This window comes from Geospiza fortis, unplaced genomic scaffold (genome assembly GCF_000277835.1).
Source record: "Geospiza fortis unplaced genomic scaffold, GeoFor_1.0 scaffold186, whole genome shotgun sequence".
Lineage (NCBI taxonomy): Eukaryota > Metazoa > Chordata > Aves > Passeriformes > Thraupidae > Geospiza > Geospiza fortis.
In genome coordinates this window covers 685505-703227 of record NW_005054331.1, presented here as the reverse complement: position 1 = coordinate 703227, position 17723 = coordinate 685505, and the positions used below count along the sequence as shown (strand labels likewise).

General features: G+C 39.4%; 1 protein-coding gene across 1 annotated transcript in view; it reads left to right on the top strand.

Annotated features, from left to right (window-relative positions):
* The first annotated feature begins 17265 nt into the window (after positions 1-17265).
* The window catches only part of RASSF9 (Ras association domain family member 9), a 26550-nt gene continuing 26092 nt past the window's right edge, over positions 17266-17723 (top strand). The window contains exon 1 of the mRNA XM_005421579.2: positions 17266-17502. Coding sequence (XP_005421636.1) covers positions 17456-17502 — 47 coding nt within the window. The 5' untranslated portion in view covers positions 17266-17455. The remainder of the gene's footprint in view (positions 17503-17723) is intronic.

Below are 17723 nucleotides of genomic sequence, written 5' to 3'. Positions count from 1 at the left end.
TGGGGCACGGCAGGGATGTAACCCTGGCCGTGGGTAGAGCGTTGCATCGGGCACGGGGAGCAGGAAACAGAGGGGAAGAAACAAAAAGGGAAGTCTGAATGTGTGAGAGATAGAGCAAGATAACAGGAAAAGCCACTCGATAGAGTGCTTCACAGATGCGCAAAAAATTGAGACCCGACCAGGCGAGACTCCCTATTACTTCTGAAGAGCTCTTGCCACAGCCACCCGCTGCGGTTTCAAGAGAGCGAGCGTTCCTCAGAGACATTCTCGGGATGTACTTTTCCCTGTTGATTTTTCCACTAGGTATCCTTCCTCAACGACTAGCACGGACCAGGCTCCGTGCCAGCGCCCCGAGGTCGGAAGGCAGCAGGACGCTCCGGGACCCCGGGCGGCGGCGGGACGGGTGCGCTCTGCCCCCGGCGGGGCGCGGGGTCCCCGTCCCCGTCTCCGCACCTGCCCGCCCCTCCGGGGCTGCCGGGGAGCCTGCATCTGCTCCCTGCTCTCTGCCTCCCAGCTCTCACAGCTCCTGAGCCGTAAAGCTCAGAAAAAATGACCCGAAGGCGAGGGCAGGGTAACCTCCAACGTGTGAGTATAAAAACGCAAAGCTGAAGACTGGCGTCAGCCTCCATCGCGCTACTGCTTTTGCTGCGAGGGTATTTTTTTTGTTGTTTTTCTCTACTCAGATACAGACAAATGCTCCATATGTTGAATACAGATAGAGATACAATGCAGAACATTTCTGTCTCTCTGAATACATTTAAGGACAGATACACGTGTCACACTTAGCAGGAACACACGCTGCGAGCAGATTCCTCTGTCGTGGATATTCCCTTCGCCGCAGAAATGTTCCTCTAAAATGCAAAGAGCAGAGATGGGTGTTGTTTTCCTCCCATACCCTCTGTGACTGAATAGGTGTCACAGAAACACGCAAAATTGTCAAAATCCTGCCATAAGGAACACCTGGTGAGAAAAGTTTAATTAACTGAATTTTTTCCTCCCTGAAACAACTTTTGCTGTGCAACAGAACTTAAATTCAAATGTTGCATTGGTTTATGCTGAAGTAAATACACACAGAAATGAAATAGAGTGCACTGTGGTGGTATTAGATGTTTTAAGAACACAGATTTTTGCATACAATTGGGAACACATCCTTCTGTATTACTGAGAGAAAATAAAAATAAACAAAACCCCCAAATCCCCCAAACACATTTGTCACATTTTATGGGCTGTGCTAGTCTACCAGAAAGTTTCAGCTGTCATTCATTCATGTGCCTGAGAACCCCGGTTACATGAGGTAGACGCTTGCACTTCCCTCTAAGTCCTATTTTCTATTATTTCCATGATATAGAAAGACCAATCTGCAGATAATTTTGCTCTGTGGGTGTTCAATAGTTTAAAAAGCTCTATGAATGAGAATCATATTTCATAGATATTTTCTAGTGCCCACTTTCTGTCACATCGTTCTTCAGTAGTCTAATTACCTATATTCTTATGTAACTGGAATTTAAAGGACTGATTTTTTTTTCCTCAGGAAGAGACTAATTGCCATTTTTCCTGCCATTAAAATCTGCGATCACCTAATTGCTGCCTTTCTGTTTTCTTTTTTCTTTTTTTTTCCCCAGAGGTAATATGAAAGGGACAAATATATGGTATGTTTTGAACCATATTTTTTTGCCATTGGTCTGTTTCCATTTTCTTTTTCTTGGAAACTGACAAGGCAGAAACTTCAGTGTTGAAAATCTTCTTTGCTTCCTTACCATGTTTTATGTTCCTGATGTATTATCTTCAAGTTCCCTGGATCAGGCTCAACTGAGCTTGGATAATTATTTTTTTTTCAGTAGAACTCAGCTGTCATCTGTTTCTCAGATACTCCTTTACTTACTTTTTCTACCTCTTTCCTACATCTGTACTTTGCACTGCTTCACAAAGAACTGTATAATAGGAATTTTAACCCTTTCAACAGTTAATTTCCTAAATCACCTCAAGTCATCTTCTTATTACATTTCCCCCAAAGCAGAAGAGAAGCTGCTATAAGGAAAAAAGCCAACCTCTTTGCAGATCTCTCTCTCTCCCTTTTATTTTTAAACATTCTTAGCTAAAGAAAATATTTATAACTATTCATGGTACAAGTCAATTTCGGAAGCTCAGTTTATCTTTACTTGCTCTCAGCATGTGATTTAGACGGCCTGTCCAGGCCTATAAATCAGGTCAATTCACAACTGTGAGGCACTGGAGATAACGAAACAATCAGGTAAATGGCAGATTCGTGGAAGAACGGATACATAAACCTCTATTTACTTTGTCATAAAACTACCATCATAGCATATGGATAACACTGAACAAAAGCTGTAATCACCAAACAGAAGGAGAGAACAATTCTGCTAATGTTCCTGCAAAATCAACTACTGGATTATAATAAGGATTATAATAAGGAACTCTCAGTATTGCAGTTATCAATCTTATGTCTTTGGAATAGAAATAAACAAAAAATCAATTTAAGAAAATTCAAAATGCTCAATCTTGCCATTGAATATATTTATGTCTCAGAATTTTTTAATGTTTTTTTTTAATTTTTTTTAGCTAAACCTAGCAGTAGTTATACAAGGATGAAAACTCCAAGAGGAATCATTCTGGGGGTGGTCATCCAGAAAATGTTTCATAGAGCAAACTGGCTAAAGATACTCAAAATCTTAAATTTGATTTTAATTGTGGTGATTAACCTGCTTTACCCCTACAACAGTTTGGCCATCAGCAGTTTAGGTTAACAGGCTGGGCAGAAAACTGATAATTCAAATTAATTTCTATCATGTCAGGTCAAGGGACAAGCTCAAGCAAAGAACAGGACAGACAGGCAAGGGAATTCAAAGCACATTTAAATCATTAATGTAGCCAGACACTGCAGCAGAATTTCCCAGGCATTGTGAATTCTCAGCATCTCTTTTCCTGGGATTAAAAATAAGTCAAGGGGGTTTATTGTGTTTGGTCAGCACAGTGATGCTCAAAACTTGATGGTGTATTCAACTGTTGAAAGTCCTGGAGACCACCTCTGCTGCAAAGGATATCAGAAAAGAATTCAAAAATAAAAGGCAGATGGTGCTTTACATATTAGATCATTTTTAGTAAGTAAAACATTGAGCATCCTCTCTACTTCAAAGCTAATCTCCTTTAGTCATTCAAGGACTCAATTTTTTAGATTTGTGAGGTTGTGCACTTTAAGGAATCCTTGAGAAGTTGCCTGAGTAGTACCAAAGTGCTTACCGATACAGAAAGAAACCCAAACACATAAGCAACTACATTATTGTCTGAATCAGAAGAATTTCTTAATATGCAACAAATTTCTGCCACATTTTAAGGAGCCACAAATCTGTTGAAACTTCCTGGATGTCCAATGAGCTCACCCTTTGTGTTTTAAAGTTCTGGGGTCTAAAACTGTGAAAGTGGCATTCTGTGCAGCTTCTCCATATGAGGTATACATGTATGGCAGAGCTTTTTTTTGATGCTTTGGAGTTGAAAACAGCAACACCATCTCAGTAAACTGGGGAATCATGACCCTCAACTCACAGAAAGCTTAAAAGTAGCATTTCAACAGAATAATCTGAAGTATCATTTCTCTTTTTATTTTTTTCCCCATTAAAGCACCACCGTTACATTTCCAGAACTTTGGAATTCTCTTAACCCTTCCCATGAAAAAAAGAGATTCTATATTTACATTACTATAAAGTAAACACAACATGTATGCATCAACACATCAACAGTTAAAACAACTGAAAATACAAAATTTTAGGACACACACACATATCTATAACTATTTGGAAATTGTTTAATAGAAGTCAGTTTGGATAAAAAAAGGCCATAAAAAACCAATCTTAACTCCTCCTCCAAATTTCCATTTCCTTTTATTTTTTTCCCCTTTGACTAAAATCCTTTTATATGAGAAAGCAAACAGTGCAGTTAGAAGTGCCACCACAGTGTGTCATGGGAGTTATGCTTCGGGCACCTCCTCCTTACTCTCACTTCTCAGCAATTCATTCCCAGGCTAGACTGAATCTTTCTCATTTCTCTGATTACACATTTTCCCCAAATACCTAAGTTAATCAATTTTTCATTTCTCTCCAGTGAGCTATGAATATTTTAATTTAGGTTCCAGGGTATAATATATACAGAGACATGGGTGAAAAGCCTGATATAACTTTGTTGAGTATTGAATATTCATGTAATCCACTGTTCATCAGACTGATCATGCTTTGAAATTTTGTGTTAAACTGATGACATACTTTAAAATTGCAAAATTATTGTCTTAATACTGTTACTGTTGGACTGACAACAATGACTACTGACAATTCCTGAAAGAGTAAAATGAAATTGATTTCAGAGGGTTGACTCTCTTTGTCCCATGATATTCAGTTTTTGTCAGCAATTATTCTTCAGTATTCCGTGGAACATGGTAACCAAAGACATAAATATGCACTGTTATATTACACTGATTTAATTATGCCATATAAATAGGAATTGGACTCCACACTTGGAAACTTTTGAAATCATCTCTCCTCCCTCCTTTACAAATTTCTCGAAGAATTGTGCTTTTCCCTTGTACCCAAAAGAGAATTTACTTTAAGTATTTATTTAAAATCACACAGCCATTAAGAGATTTTGAATTAAAAATACTGAGGAATATTTCCTCTATGCACAGTAAAGAGGCAATATATTATTAGTACTGTAAATCACTGAGAATATGGGGAGACCTTCAACTTGATCACATAAGAGCTCTTCCCCAGGAGTCCTTAAGAGATTTCCTAACAACCAGTAGCCTTTCCTTTTTATTCTCTCTTTTTATTATTTTTCTTTTTTTTTTTTTTCTAATAAAGGTAGCCTCAAAGAGTCATGGACATCCTTCCACAATTCTTCCACTGCAACATAAGAAACTACAAAGAATCACTTAGAAGTGTTTTTCCTTTTTCAGTTTGTTAGTTAATCTTCTTCTTCAGAAAATTTCATTAAGCAGAGCCAAAGCACCAGTTTCAAATTAATTCTTAATACACAAAGTTTTTTGCTTGACCATTTATCAGTAAATAATTTAGAAATCATTAAATCTAATTGTTCTGGATTTAGGAGTGACAGTCAGAAACAAAATATGCATTCAAAGAACTGTGTTTTCAGGACTGTGCCAGCCTGCACATACCAAGTATATACCACTTCTGCAACTTCCAGCTTTTTTACCTAAGAGGGATGGAAAGCATTTATGTAATTTGCACATCTGTGAACTGAAATTTGCATGCATAGTATTTAAGAAATTCCTTGGAGATTGAAAAGCAGACATCCCAATAAAGACAAACAAAGTGGTAATAAGAATACATGTTACAACAGCAAACACAGGCAACCAATCATTTACAACATAAGCAAAAACATCACTGACAAATAAAGAAAGAACCCTTTCTAAAAAATAAAAAGAGGCTTTGCATCTGAAGAATATTTTGCATTTGCATAACACCTTTCAATTTCAGTGCTTCATAAACATGAATTAACTATAACCATGTCTAAACTAGAATGCAGCTTATAAATATACACTGCTCTAGAAAGAAAAGTTTGTCATCTGTGGCAGACTACAGCAGCCCAGATTGTACTGTTAAGGCTTATCTCAGGCAATGCTGAAGAGCTGCAGTGTTTATCCCTTATCAAAGCCATCCAGAGCAGTGCATCCTCCTGGGTATAAATTCTGACAGCAGTTCCACATCTATGATCACCATCCGTATCATAATGGCATCAAGCCTTGGTGCACTCACTCCTCTCTCCCTCTCTCCCCTGCCCCCCCTCCCAGCAGAAATATGTTATACTGGCAAGAGAACAGTTGCACTGTTGTAACTGCAGGTAAGCAAAGGGATTCAGTGAGCACAGAATGCTCACACCCCAGATTAGCATGCTGATGTCAGCCATGCCTTGTGCTGTAGACATGATCTCAGCTTCAAATCACTATCCCAGTGCATTGATTTGTGCTGCTGGAGCCATGTTTAATTGAGACCCAGAGGGGACTGTTTTCTAATCACTCGATGATGTAGCCCCAATCCTGAAAACACCTCCATACATGCCTAATTTTAAGAAGATGAGCAGCATGACTCAAATGCTAAAACTTAAGCTTGTCTGTATCTGTATATTTCATGTACCCACACCAAGAGGAACATGGATTGTTGATTTAAACAGTGAGGCCTGACTTCCAACTCTTGATTTTAGTTGAGATACCTATGGAATACTTCGGGCTTCAACTGAAAATATTTAGCAGTCAAAGATTACAAGCGGGTCTGAAGAGCGTTATACTGACCTGAAGGTACCCTGTAGCATTTTGTATTGTTCATTTAGGTACAACTAAAATTTTCAAAGGAATAAGTACTTAGTACAGACACAAACTTCAGCCTCTTCCAGCTAAATGGTAATGGTACCTTTGTGTTCATGTAGCTACAACGGTCTCTCCCCATAGGGCTATATCTTTAGGAGTAAGGTAAAAAAGAGGAAGTAAACATCTCTGACCCTATTTCAGTGAATATCATGAAAAGAAAAAGGGTTATTTACACAGACGAGACCCCTTTACTTCTTGTGAACAGCCAGCTGAGGTCTTGATTCAGAAAGAATAATGTTAGAGACGACCCCTATATACCTGAGACCACCCCTATATACCTAAGGGGATTTAGAAGGTGTGAAGGAGTTAAAAAAATAAGCAGATATGGTATATGGCCTCTGGCAGGCTTACACAGATCCATCAGACAGCAGTAACTCCCTACTTCCCTCACAAACCTTCAGAAGGGGGCTGCCCATCACAGTAATGCCTCACTTCAGAGACTCAACTCTTACTGGAATACTGGAATTTTTTATGTTGGAAAAGTCAAGTCAAGACAACATCAAGTCCAACCATCAGCTTAGCACTGCTATGTCAGCCACTAAGCCATGTGGCTATCTACACATCTTTTAAATACCCCCAGGGATGGTGACTCCATCACTTCCCTGGGTAAGATGTGTCAATGCTTGACAACATTTTCCCTGAAAAAATCTTTGCTAATATCCAGCCTAAACCTTCCATGGCACAACTTGAAGCCTTTTCCTCTTACCCTGATACTTGTTACCTGAGAGAAGAGGCTGACACTCACCTGGCTACAACTCCCCTTTGGGTGGTTGTAGAGAGCAATGAATCTCATTTTCTCAAGGCTAAACAGCCTCAGCTCCCTCAGCTGCTTCACATAAGACTTGTGCTCCAGACCCTTCACCAGCTTTGTTGCTCTTCTTTCAACATGTTCCAGTACCTCAATGTCTTTTGGTAGTGAGGGGCCCAAAACTAAACACAGTACTTCAGGTGTGCTAAGTACACTCTGACAGAGTCAGTACAAACTGACAGAATTTACCACTCAACAAAGTTTCTCAGGAATCTGGTGTCATGGTTTAAACCCAGCCAGCAGCCAAGCCTCATCCAGCCCTTCACTCACTCCTCTACCACTGGAACCGGGGAGAGAATCAGAAAGGAAAATGCTGGGAAACTCATGGATTGAGATAAAGACAGCTTAATAGGGAAAGCAAAAGCCACACATGAAAGCAAAGCAAAACAAGAAATTCATTCACTGCTTCCCATGGGCAGGCAGGTGTTCAGCCATTCTCAGGAGAGCAGGGCTCCATCACATATAACAGTGACTTGAGAAGACAAAGACCATCACTCCAAATGTCCCCCTCCTTCCCCCCACTTTATATACCTTAATATATGGCCTGGAATAACCCTTGGATTAATTGGGGTCACCTGTCCTGGCTGCGTCTCCTCCCAGCCTCCCATGCACCCCCAATGTCCTCCCTAACATGGCAGTACAGAAAGCAGAAAAGGCCTTGGTTTTATGTAACCCCTGCTCAGCAGTAACAACATGTCTATATTATCAACCCCATGTTCAACACAAGTCCAAAACAGCCCCATACCAGCCTGTGAAGAAAATTCTTCTTTCTGTGAGGAAAATTAACCTTATCCCAGCGAACACCAGCACACCAGAGATAAGGAATTGGCTACTATTTACACATTTGTTTATAACATCTAGTTTTGATATAATAGTGATTTCATCTGCTAGCTTGTGCTGGGTGATCCTGGTCACTATCTTTTCATGTGATAGGACAGTTGTGTTTTGAAATTCTTACAGTGTGCAGACACCAGCATCATCACAAGACAGCCTACAGCCCAGGCATCAGGGTGAGACTGTGTGTGTTTCTAACAGCAATTGAGGCAAGAAGAGAATTGTACATTTCTCTGTCATGCATAGCAACCATTCCATTTCCCCCTTCCGCAACACATTACTGCTAGGTGTCCCCCAAATTTGCAATGCAGAATATGTCCTTTTGCATATAAAATTCAATAGCAGCAGTTTCTTCCCAGATCATAATCTTTGTGATTATATAGCTGATTTTATAGTATTTCTAGTCATAGGTTTATGCTTCCAACCAACTGGGTCCTTTTGGAGTAAGGCCTTGAAGCCACCACACAAGCCTGCCCAATAAGCCACAGTCGCAGTCAGGGACTGCCTGGCTTCTATCCAGTGCTACATCTTTTAGCACAGATAGTAAGTCATAGTATCCATACATATTAAAATCAGTGGGAGGTGATTATCTTAGCAACTTTGTGGATTTGGACTGAGTCAATACTAAATCAAAAGACTTCATGACTTTTATTAATAACTGTTTCCTTTATACTGCTTCAGGAATGAGGATACCATCAGCTAGCAGAACAGAGAAGAAGCCAGTGGAGTACATTCCTTTTATTCTCTAAAGTTTAGGTGCCTGGGCCTCAGGGAATAATCTTGCTGAAGTCATAATTAACAATTTAGCATTGAAAAAACATGTACTTGACCAAGAGGCGCAGAAGAGTTTCACAGGAGCAAGTATCTTTCACTGTGAGGCATTATACCCCAGTCCAACACAGGAGAATATCTTCAAGAGAAGATATATGCCTTGGCATGTGTACCTCTGCTGTGTAAACCATCCCATTCTCCTGCTTTGTGTTGGTCTGTCAGAAGCAAACATGCACCCCACATGGTTTTCTGCCCTTTGAAAATATTGCTGATTATAGTTGGTCTGAAATGCCAACTCTGGCATCTGTGTCAGAAATATTCAGGCATCTGAAACCCACCTAAAACTTTCATTAGAGACCTAGGTTCCTTACTGGAACTAAAAGTTAAATCTGTGAAAGAGCATATTTCGGAAGGACTCACTTTTGATTGTATCATTGGACTTGAAATAGACAAAGATGCTAGAAAATGCTATATAAAATATTTTCTCTGTCTGGAGAGTAAGCACAATATACTTTTCGGTTTTGGGGTTTTCTTTTGTTGGTTGTTTTTTTTTTGTTTGGTTGGGTTTTTTTGTTTGTTTTTTTGTGGGTTTTTTGTTGGTTTTTTGTTTGTTTTTGTTTTTTGGTTGTTTTGTTTTCATTTCTGTGTCTTAAATTGTTTTTATTTTAATTGCTTCATTCTGAAGTTAACACCAGGTTTATTGTTAAGTTGATGTTTTGTGCAATAAATCTGCTTTCTGATTAGAAAAAAAGTAAGAAATTCTTTTGGATAGGAATCAACAAACCATCTCAAGAAATTTTGGTTGATTTTTCTTTTATTTACTTCTAAGGGAGACAAACCATTTGTGATTCACTGCCCCAGATATCAGTTTTTCCTAACACATTTGCAGTTGTTCATTTGTGCAAGAAGACCTTGATCAGGCAAAACCTCCACTGGTTTCAATCAAAAAATTTCAACTAAAGCACACAAAAATATGAATTTAATTGTCTCCAGGTATTACACCATGCGCAGGTTCCTACCCTGCTGGTTTTAGGATTTTATTATTAGAAATGGAGTGAGAGATAGAAGCTGCTTCAGCCTAGAATTTATCATATGTTGTGTATTAGAAGATTCCTTATTCTTCATTATGTCCTTATCACTTTTAAAAGTAATTAATGAACTGTTATAGAGCCAGTACGAGATTAGGAAACAGCAGCATCTTGCCACTGTGGAATTTTCAGTGTTGTTTCCACACTTTCCTAGATGAGAAAAAAGAGTGCAAAAAACAGAAACAAAAATTTGTTTCTGTTCCTCTGAAAAACAGGCTGGAGGGTTGGATTAATTCTACCATTTAGGTAGGGTTTGAGTATTTTCCATGCATGGCTGGAATCTAGCAAAGGAAGGGAGCTGGTGTTTTAATGTGTGTCTGGCCCATTTGAGAGACGACATGGGGAGATCTCGGTCTCTCTGTGCAGGAAGACGAGAACAGGCATGCTGGAAGCTTACACAGGAAAACATTATCAAGGATTTTGGTGTAAAGTTGCAAAGTGATAGGCTTAATGGGTGCAGGTACTGACAGGATCCCAGGGACTGGCATTAAAGAAGAACATGAGTACTCCCTCTGTAATGACTGGAATAGTGTACACCTCCAGGGGACATGTATTTCAGATGTTTGCCTCTAAAAGATGTTCTCTTTTAACAGATGAGCACACTCAGAGGCTTGTTTCTTTCTGAAAATCATTTTCAATTGAAAAGGTCAGTTCCTCTAAATACTGTAAAATCTACTTAAATTATCTAAAAAGTAGTTCCTCTTGTGAAAGATTAAATAATGACCCAAAGTTAAATAATGAATCAATGGATCCAGCTCAATTGAACAAAAGCTTCTGCAACACAGCCACAAGAAAAATGTTCCCTCTGTATATGTGTGTATTTAAGGAATCATATCTGACCATGAGTGTGTCAACAGTTTATCTTTAATTCCAGTGACAATGATAAGCAATTTAAAAATATATCTTTCAAGAAGAGAACTAAATTCTATACACGGGTTGTGAAGGCTCCTTATCTTGGAGGCTGTCTAGTTGATAGGGGGTCCTGGTCCTTCTTAAAGCTTGCTTATCTACAAATCCTGTGATCATATTTCCTCTAGTGCTGCAAGAACTCACACTGATTATCCTTGGATGTAGGTAGCATAAGCGGCTTTTTTTTCAATAGGTTATAGCACATTATGCAAATTTAGCATACATCTTTTGAAAGAAAAATATTTTTATATAGAAAAAGCTTTATTAAAGATATTCAAAACCCTACACTATATTTGTATCAGGAAAGTATTTTTGTCACAATTCTGAAAAAAAGAAAAATATTTTGTGTCTCTTCAACTTCTAAAACCTTCCAGGCATAGAAAGTTTCTTTGATGTAGCCAGTATGTTTTCAATGTGTCTTTCTCAATGGATGCAGTTTGAGCTAGGGGTGTTGGAAGTGTACTCAGATCAGTTTTAGGTTTGGAGATAAAACCAAATCTTAGTCACGAAGCATTGCTGACCCAGCACCTTGGAACAGAGAAGTTCATATAAACTGCTCTATTTGACTTAGATGCCACAAGTCAGGCAGTTAGAACCAAAGAATACAGCCACAAAATACTATTTCAACATGCAGCAAAAACTATTATGACAAGTAATAGTATAATGTACTTCATAGGAGGATTAAAAAAAAAAGTAAAATACAGTAATAGGTAAATCATTTAATCCTGACTGCTGTTTCCAAGATAAACATGCAAATCTGTAGGAGCTGAGAATTTAGTTGATGTATCTTAACAAACTTTTATCAAATTGACAGTCAGGAAAAAAGGTTCTGCTGGAGAGCTGGAGAAAGGACAAAAGGAAAAATAATTTCATGTTAATTTTCATGCTACATCCAATCATTAACAGAAAAGCTGCTGTAGGAGATCATCTCAAGTACCTTGCTGGCATCATGTCCTGTCTCTGATAGGTAGGCATTAGCAGAGAAGAGTGCTTAATGTTTAGAGAAGAGTGCAAAAGCAAGGCAAATATCAGGTAGGCTTTTTTACTCCTAGCATCAGGTAATCAGCAATTCAAAGATTTAGACCTGAAAGCTTATTTGGACCATTATATTTAACAAACCCCACTACAGACAGAAGGATATTCTGCTCACTTAATTTCCTTCAGCCTTTTATTGCAGACTCTTCAAGTACCTAACTGACAAAAATTTACACCACTACAGAAGGAGTAGGAATAGATAAGGGAGGAGAGTTTTGGAAATAGAAAAATGGTAAATCCAGTCACAGGACATTGTCCCAGCACCTAATGAACACAGGGAGAGAGAGATTTGGGGCTGGATAAAGAATGGGCCCACTGTGATTGTGCACACAAAGAATGAGACTCCATCGTGTCTGAGGGTTTTCTCCTTGCCTGTGCTTAGGAGTACTTAGGGCTTGTGGAATATAAAAAACTAGTTCTGTATCTGCAACACAGGATAAAAACCTGCTTACAGGGGATAATGCTGACTGTTTTGTTCACTGTTTTATTAAAGCACAGGAAAACCTTTACGTGGAAGTCCTCTACAAGAGGACAGAGCAGCCAAGAGGGCAGAGCAGGCAAGGTGATGCTTCACATGGACCCAATCTGCAAGTCAAAAGTAACCTGTGAGGTTTACCGTACTTTAGACCTTGCCAGTAGCTAGTGAGCTGTAGGAAAAGGAAGGGAAAAGAAAAAGAGGTTTGAGATACAGCTGGACTGAGGTGATAAATACACAGAATACAGCAATTTTTCTGATTTCTCTTGGTAATAAGATCCATGGTTTTGCTAATCTCTCTTTTTAGCTATTCCTACTTTCTTCCTTTCCAAAATTTGCAGATGGCAGTTCTGTCATTATTTGTAGTCAGATAGCACTTCTATCTTCAAGTCATTTACTTAAAAGTACAATCTTTTTATGTGTATTTATTTTAACTTTGCTTTATGATTGTTTCTTTCAGCAGGTCCTTATATTTACACTGTGAGAAATAATTGTTTCATGTTTATTTTCTTCATGATGATGATTATCATAGAGCTCTTTTAAATTAATCAGATATTCACATTCCTTCTGAGCCAAGAGTCTTATCTCGGTACTTTCACATATGAAACTATTCTGTATGTCAAGACTCCTCCTGCCATATACTCAATGTCCTCCTTCAGATGGGCTCTGTTATTCAAAATGTAGACTCAGAGTGAAAGTTTACAGTGGCATAACAACCTTTTCCAATTCATTCTGCATTCCTTTCTCATTAATTGTTAACTCTCTCTTTTTTGTTTGTTTTGGTTTAGTTTTGCTTTTAACAGTATAGAACATTAACCTAAGGCTTTTAATGAATTGTTCCAAGTAAATTACATTTCCAAGATGTGACAGTTAATTTAAAGGTTAATTTAGATTTCCTTCTGAGTAGATTGCTCCACACTCATCAACATGACCCTCAGCTGCCATTTTATTATCAGCCACTAGTCCTTTTGAGTTCCTTATGGAAATCTTCTCAAGTAAATTGAGCAGGGCAAATACTAAACTTCTCTGAATACTGATCACCAACTTTTCTGACTTTCAGTGGATTATAATCCCAATATTGACCTTTCCTTCTTACACTACTGGACCATCTGGTCTAGTGTCTTTCATTCATACATTTGGCTGACTCAAGCAGACACAATATTTATGAGGTTTAAAATTAAGAAGCCAAGGTACCCAAATCACTCTATGCACAGAGTAAGGAATGGGCAATTGTCCTATTCCTAAGGTACCTTTTGCTGTCTCCATTGCTCACTGCTCCAGCCAGAATGAAGTTACACAATGCGGCTGAGCCAATCCAGCCGCTCGGGGCTGCTCAGACAAGACATCTTCCTCCCACATCTCTCTTCCCACATTCTTGGCCTCATCGTCCTGTTTCTCTCCTCACATACCAGATCTGCCAACTGTCTGATACCTCAAAAAGCCAATTTAACTACCTAGCCCACAAAAAGCTGTTTATTCACTTCCTGTGTCAAGTCCATTTTCCATCCATTTAAAAAGCTGAATGGTGTGAGCATGAAGCCTGTTGAAAACCCAATTTGTCACAAGGAAAGGGTCAGGAGTCTGTAGCTGGAGAAAGTAGTAAGACCTCCTCACTTATAAAGACAGCGAGCCATTAGATGAGATGAAGTCTTTTCTTGTGAACCCGCTCTTACAACAGGTTAAGCTACCAAGCTACATTACCACTCAGCCAAAGGAAGTCTTCCTTCTTCCTATTTCCAAGTTCTCCTTTGATTCCTCTCTTTTTTGTCTTAGTATTCCTTCCTTGCATCAGCTCTGGAAATCACACTGCCTAACTGAACTTTTCTGATCCTGAGGTAAGTCAACTCATCTCAGCAATCAGCCAAAGCAAAATAAACAAATTTTTTTACTGGGTTCCAATTTGCATAGATTGCATCAGCTTACAAGGAGATCAGATGAGATCCTGGAGACTGCTTAAGATAAACACTGGAGCTGAGTGGTGGGTAAGAGAGGTGAGAAAGGGCAAGAGGGAGCAGTAGAACTCCCATTCCTCATTGCCTTTAAGAAGTTAATTTGAAACTGTATCCATGGACTGGTATGGTTAAAGCTGGGTTCTAAATCTGAATTAAAGGCAGGGTTTAAAGCACTTATGCGCTGCAGTATTTTCACAGAGAAGAATAAAATACTCACAGTGACTTGCTTCAGAAGATGGCAGGTAATACACTAGTGCTTATAATTCCCTTTCCTTCTACTTTAAATACAAGAATGAATTGTTGGCATGTCTTTCTGAAGATCTCAAGATTCATATATATGTATTTTTTTCAAAAAATCATCCTGCATAACAGACTGCCTGAAATTCATTAATTACTTCTCCTAGAGGGAAGATACTGTGACAGAGAACGATTTGGTGAGCTTGCGGGTAAAAAATGTGATGTTACCAGCTAGTCACCTTTTAGCTCTTTGCATGCAGAAAGTATGATTGGAAGGTGATCATACCCAAAACTTGAGTGGTTGTTGCTTTTTATGTCAATGTGGCATGCTGGGAAGTGCCAGGGCCCTGGTCTGGAATGTTAGTACAATATTCCTGGAAAATCAGAGCTGCAGTTTAAAGAAAACTAAGGACATGTACCTACAGATACGGATAATTTGAGGCACTTTGGAAGGTTAAGGACAAGCTAACTGAACTGTTATGTCAACACTGCCTACAAAATTAACCTGTCTCTCTGCAAAGTTTTGCTACTATTTCTACTCTATCCAGAAACTAGCTTAGGTGCTGGGGAATGGAAATTCAAGTCCCCTCTTTTAATAACAGCAATATCCATGCATTTTCATGTGGTTTTGTATGTTTTTCTATAAGCTAAGTAGGTGTTTTTGCCCCCTATGTTACTTCTCTTTGCGTTCTACAGATTAATTGAATATTGGAAGAAAGTGTATGTAGTTACTCCTTCATGGTGTACTAAACATCCTTTGCTCTTGTTTTTTAGGAAAGGGCTATGTTCCTCATTCTTAAGATTCTCTTCTTTATTACTCTGTAAGACTTTATCATACACTCATGTACTTTTTTCCTGGTTTTGGCTAGACTAATTTTGAAAGTGCATAGACTGAAAGGCCTCTTTTTCCCTCAGTTGCAGGGAAAATGTCTACTTATTATGCTGGAGTTCTTCCTACAGTTCTTTGCATAACTACATGAATGTAACAAACATTTTGATTTACTTGTGTAGAGGGACCCACATTGCATATATTTGGTTGAAATTGATTTTGCATTTGCTAGAGGAAGATGAACAATTTACATGGTATTTTAATTTTTGAATAAATTAAAATTGTGAGATGACTCTTCATAAGTAATAAAACCAGCTACAAATATCTTTGAGTTCCCATTTATTTTCATAATTAAAAGTGAATATTATTTTGTAGATAAAGCTATTTCATTTTAACTTCCCAATAGAAATAATTACTTGAATACTAATTATTCTCTAGGAAGTTCTACACTGATTTGATTTTTATGCCAAATACGCCTTAAACATCTCTTAGGTACTGAAAAATTTTCCCAGTCCTTTGGATATAGGAAAATTCCCTCTTTGTGCCATATATAACCCGATTGAAAGCAAAAAGAAAGACTTCTATGGACTTAATGTGTGCTTATGTTCATAATACTGAAATCAGACTATTTCAAGCCTACCCTGGCAGCAGGATAAGAAAGCTGAAAGTTATTTTATTTCAGGTTCCCTATTTTTTGTCTTATTTGAATGAATACACAAACAAGGCTTTTAAGAGGCTCCGGTCCCTCTCTTTGTAGTTACAGTTCAGAGAATTCAGAGGCGTGGGACTGAACTGAAAATATGTGGGGTATTCCTAGAGCTGCCAGTAATAGGTAAACCATGAAACGGGCCTTTGCTTTGTTTTCTTCAGCAAAATTGAATTCTTGAGCAAGGGAGGAAGGGGGAAATTTAGAAAAATACTTTTTTCAGATAAGCTCTTATTCTGGTAGGCTCCTATTTAATCATTGCCGCTGGTTGATAAAACAATTCCCTATTGTGCTGTACCTTTGGGCAGCCGCACAAAGAATCTGCCCTGTGAGGGAAAAAAAAAAAAAAGAAAGAAAAAGGAATTACTTACATCTAATATGGACCTGTTAAATTACTACAGAAAGGAGAGAGCTATGGTGTGCTAGGACTGCGCACAGGACTTCCCTGGGATCTCCACCCGCTGGCATCAGCCTGTTGGGCACAATGGCTCCTCTTTCCTCTGCTCTGCTCCAAATTGGTGGGTGGGTGGAGGAAAATAAAAGATTTTTCCTTCTGAAGCTCTACTCCAAATCTCTCATTCCCAGAGGGTTGCTGTGAACAGGAACCATGGTGTGTGTTCACTTCCCTTCTGGCAAAGCTAGTTTAAAATAATAACAAAAAAGGTCGTGGAACAGCTTAGTACGACTCCAGTCTCTTTCGTGTTGCTGCCTCACTTGTTCTCTGCTAGGCCAGATTTTCGAAGGTTCATTTAATCTGTAAAGGCTTCCATGCAAATAGCTCGTTTACTTAAAAGTCCAGGGAGAGCCGGGGGGCCACAGCGGTCTTTTTCCCTTCATCTTCCCTGTACTCGTTCAACACCTTGTGAAGAAGTACAGAGGTACTGAGAAGGCAGGTTATTATGCACTGAGAACTGGTGTGGCAACTGTAGCTTGCCCTTCATTAACGTGCGTTTAAGCTGAGCGACTTGACCTGAAGTGGCTGGAGCCTGCCGGGGAAAGTTTTCAGTGCTTTTTTTTTTTTGTGTGTGTGTGTGTGTGTGTGTCTGCGCCTTTACGGAGCTCCACACGGGAGCAAAGCCCCCTCTTTCCCATTTGCTGCCTGCTGCCCTGAGGGTGACAAGGCTGAAAGTTTAGCAAGTTCTGTGCATAACTCCACATCACAGGAGCAAGTGCGTATTCCCCCCCTCCCCTTTCTTTTTCCTGCTTCTAAACACCTCCTTCAAGTTCGCAGTTGGGCAGGACTCCAAAGGTGCAGCAGCAGCAACAAGCTGGAGTTCAAAGTTAGCAGTAAATTGCACAACTTCCAGCTCATCGCTACGCTCGGTGACTATTAACAAGCTGGAAGGCGCTCAGGCAAAAAAATAGGGGAGAAGGGAACACCCTCGAATTGTTTGGGGATCGCTGATGTTATGCCGCTGGGATCATGGCTCCTTTTGGAAGGAATTTATTAAAAACCCGGCATAAAAACAGGTAAAGCGCGTGGGTATGCGAAGGAAAAGGTAGGGCGCTATGGGATGAATTAGTTTTTACACTTTTTGTTTGGTTCTGGGCGCAGGATGTGTTATCCGGACCGTGCTGTTCCGGGCAGCTGAACTCCGGGGCTCACCTGCGAGCGGCAGCCGGGCCGCTGTGTGCCGGGGGAAGGGGCTTTTCCCTGGCCCCCCTCCCCCGGACCTGCCGCGCCCCCCTTC